Source organism: Arachis ipaensis, chromosome B06 (assembly GCF_000816755.2).
Source record: "Arachis ipaensis cultivar K30076 chromosome B06, Araip1.1, whole genome shotgun sequence".
Lineage (NCBI taxonomy): Eukaryota > Viridiplantae > Streptophyta > Magnoliopsida > Fabales > Fabaceae > Arachis > Arachis ipaensis.
Window position 1 is genome coordinate 3,994,942 of NC_029790.2, and position 2,914 is coordinate 3,997,855.

General features: G+C 23.4%; 1 protein-coding gene across 1 annotated transcript in view; it reads right to left on the minus strand.

Annotated features, from left to right (window-relative positions):
- The window catches only part of LOC107647919 (transcription factor bHLH130), a 3,075-nt gene continuing 2,140 nt past the window's right edge, over positions 1,980-2,914 (minus strand). Inside the window, exon 5 of the mRNA XM_016351971.2 lies at positions 1,980-2,305. Coding sequence (XP_016207457.1) covers positions 2,234-2,305 — 72 coding nt within the window. The 3' untranslated portion in view covers positions 1,980-2,233. The remainder of the gene's footprint in view (positions 2,306-2,914) is intronic.

Sequence of the window (2,914 nt, forward strand, 5' to 3'; positions counted from 1 at the left end):
TAGGAGGTGATCTATTAGCCATAACCCACCCAATTATACTTATATATATCGAAATCTGAATAGAATACATAAACACAGTGCCAAAAGAAAAGAACGTTTCCTTTTCTAACAGACTTTTTGTATAAAGTCAAATATCACCAGGATGCAGTTACCATAAAATCATATTAATATTCTCAACGGTTCCACAAATACTAATATAACCGCCTATAACATAACTTTATAAATACAAAACTCTTATTTACCTGAAAGATACGCTATTTATTTTGAATATAATATATTTTATTATCTTACACTTTTTTGATTTGAACGTTGGTAGGTGTTTGTCTGTTGTCGTTTCTCTTGAATCTAACATATACCTCATTCATCTTAAACGAAGGCATGTCTAATTTCTGAACATAACGAGTTATACTTCAAGCCCAACCTACCACACAAGGAACATGAGGTATTTATAACATTTTATTAGGTTAAAAAATTCGAAATCTACTAATATAAAGTTTAATCTAATAATTAAATAAACAAAATCAGAATATATTAAATTAAATTGAACATTCTAAAAATATAAACTAATTACTTTTAAATAATATTTAAACTTTTCATATCACAAATATTTGAAACACGTATCATTCTCCTCATTTAAAAAAAAAGATTCATCTTCGAATCTTGTAGTAAAAAAATAATGTATGAAAAAGATAAATATAAGAAAGATCAAATTTTTTTTTGCACTGCATGCTTTTTTTATTATTTTTTTTAAATAATAAAATCAACAAGAACCATAAAACAACAACAAAACACAAACATGGAAGACAAGGACGATAAGAATATAAAAAATGACGCGAGAGACACTAAATTTTTTTTTTTTGTAAAGATACAGGAAGAACAAATATAAATTAATAAGGGTTAATTTAATACTTAAAATTTATTATTAAATGATAAAGAATTCAAAGGATAAACAAAAAGACAAGGACTGAAATTGAACGGAAAAATATGAATTGAAATTGAAAATATAAAATAGAAAATAAAATGATAGATTGAAAGCGACTATAAAGAGAATCACTCTACTTACTATTTAATTTTGTTTTGTTGATTTAACAAAAAAGCAACTCCTCAACCTAACTTATTCACACCATAATTTAAAAATTGAATCAAAAGACTCACTCAACTTTACTTTTTCACACCATGGTTTTCATCACAAAACCAAAAGAATTTTTAAATTTTTAAATCACTTTATATTACGAGTATAATAGTTTATGGGGTATTTATAATCTCTTATTAGAGTAAAATAATTAAAATCATTAAAATCATAATATTTAAATTTTTTATATCACAGACATTTAAAATTTAAAGTACATATCAAATTATCTGATCGAAACTATAGATTATGTTCTTCAAACATTATCAGTCATGATAATTTTAGAATATATGTAATATATAGTTGCAATATGCCAATATATGTTGCTCGAAATAATCATATTGCCTTTTTATTAGTTTAACTTTTTTAGGATAAATAATTTTTTAACATTGTATGAAAAATTATTTGTGATATAAAGATTTAAAATTTAATTTTTTTAATCCAAATTTTTTTTTAACACACTACAAATATTCATGCCGAAAGAAAAAATATGTAAAATTTATGCAAACCTAAAAAGTAATTTCTTACCTGAAATATATGTGAGAAATAAGCAATTTCATGACATATATAAGTTAAAATGATATTTAAACAACTATTTAATTATTTACATATAATAATAAATAGCTATTAAATGGTAATTTCTTAGGCTTAATAAATTTTTAGGTGTATATGAACATAATACACATTTTTAGAGCTTGTATATTATCTTTTTATTTTTATTTTTTAAAAAAGGTCAATAATATTGATGCTTCTTTTATGAAGTTGTCCTTAAGGTAGACCTTATCATCATTACATTCGTTTGGAAAAGTAGCTAAACAATATAATGTGCAATTGAAATGCTCTAATTGAATAGTAGTAAGTAGCTAGTAGTCTTCTATATAGTTTCATCCTCGTTATAACAAGTCCAAATTAAATAACATAACATCAAAATGAATACAATATATATTATAAGAAAATCTTCTATACAGAATTAGAAAATGAAATATTTGATTCAATGGCAGTGATATATCCAAGCAATAATAGACATACAACATACAACTGTATCTGATATATTAGCTTTACTTTCTAGATAACTAGTTATCACTTTTCAGCGCCGGAAGAAGGTCAAAATTTTTTTGAAGAATCTGATTTCTGCATCCTTATACACTTGCATTTAGCCCGTTTGTCACTTAGATTCTGCACAAATTAAAGTAATTTAAAATGTTAATCAGTATATGCATGCATCTCAAAGATATGATGAATAACTAATAAAACTGATATTATATAGTATAAATTAAAGTACTAGCTTAGATAAATTAATCTACTATTGTGAAGTTAAAAGAGTTTTTTTTTTTTTGGTGACTAGAAGAATCTAATTAAAGAGAATATTTTTATAGATTCGTAAAATATGAAAGAGAAAAACGTGTTATATTTTGTTTTTATTAAGATAAGAAAAATTTTACATCCATGTATTAAAGTTAAACAAAACATCTAATCTAAATCCAAAAAACAACTCAAATGGTACAGTGAGAAATTATCAAACACTTATAAATCCACCTCAATAATGCACGAGTTTAATTAATTAACAATACATATATATGCCATGATAAAATTGAGGATCAAATTTGGATCCTTATAAAAAATAAGAAACTAGCTAGCTAGTACCTGAAGGCTCATAATTAAGCAGTAATTTCAACAATAATTATGTTATGTGTTTATTGAAAACTAGTTATATGCATAGAATATATAAAATATATATTAAAAAATCTAAAATTATATATATATATATATATATATGATCTAGTA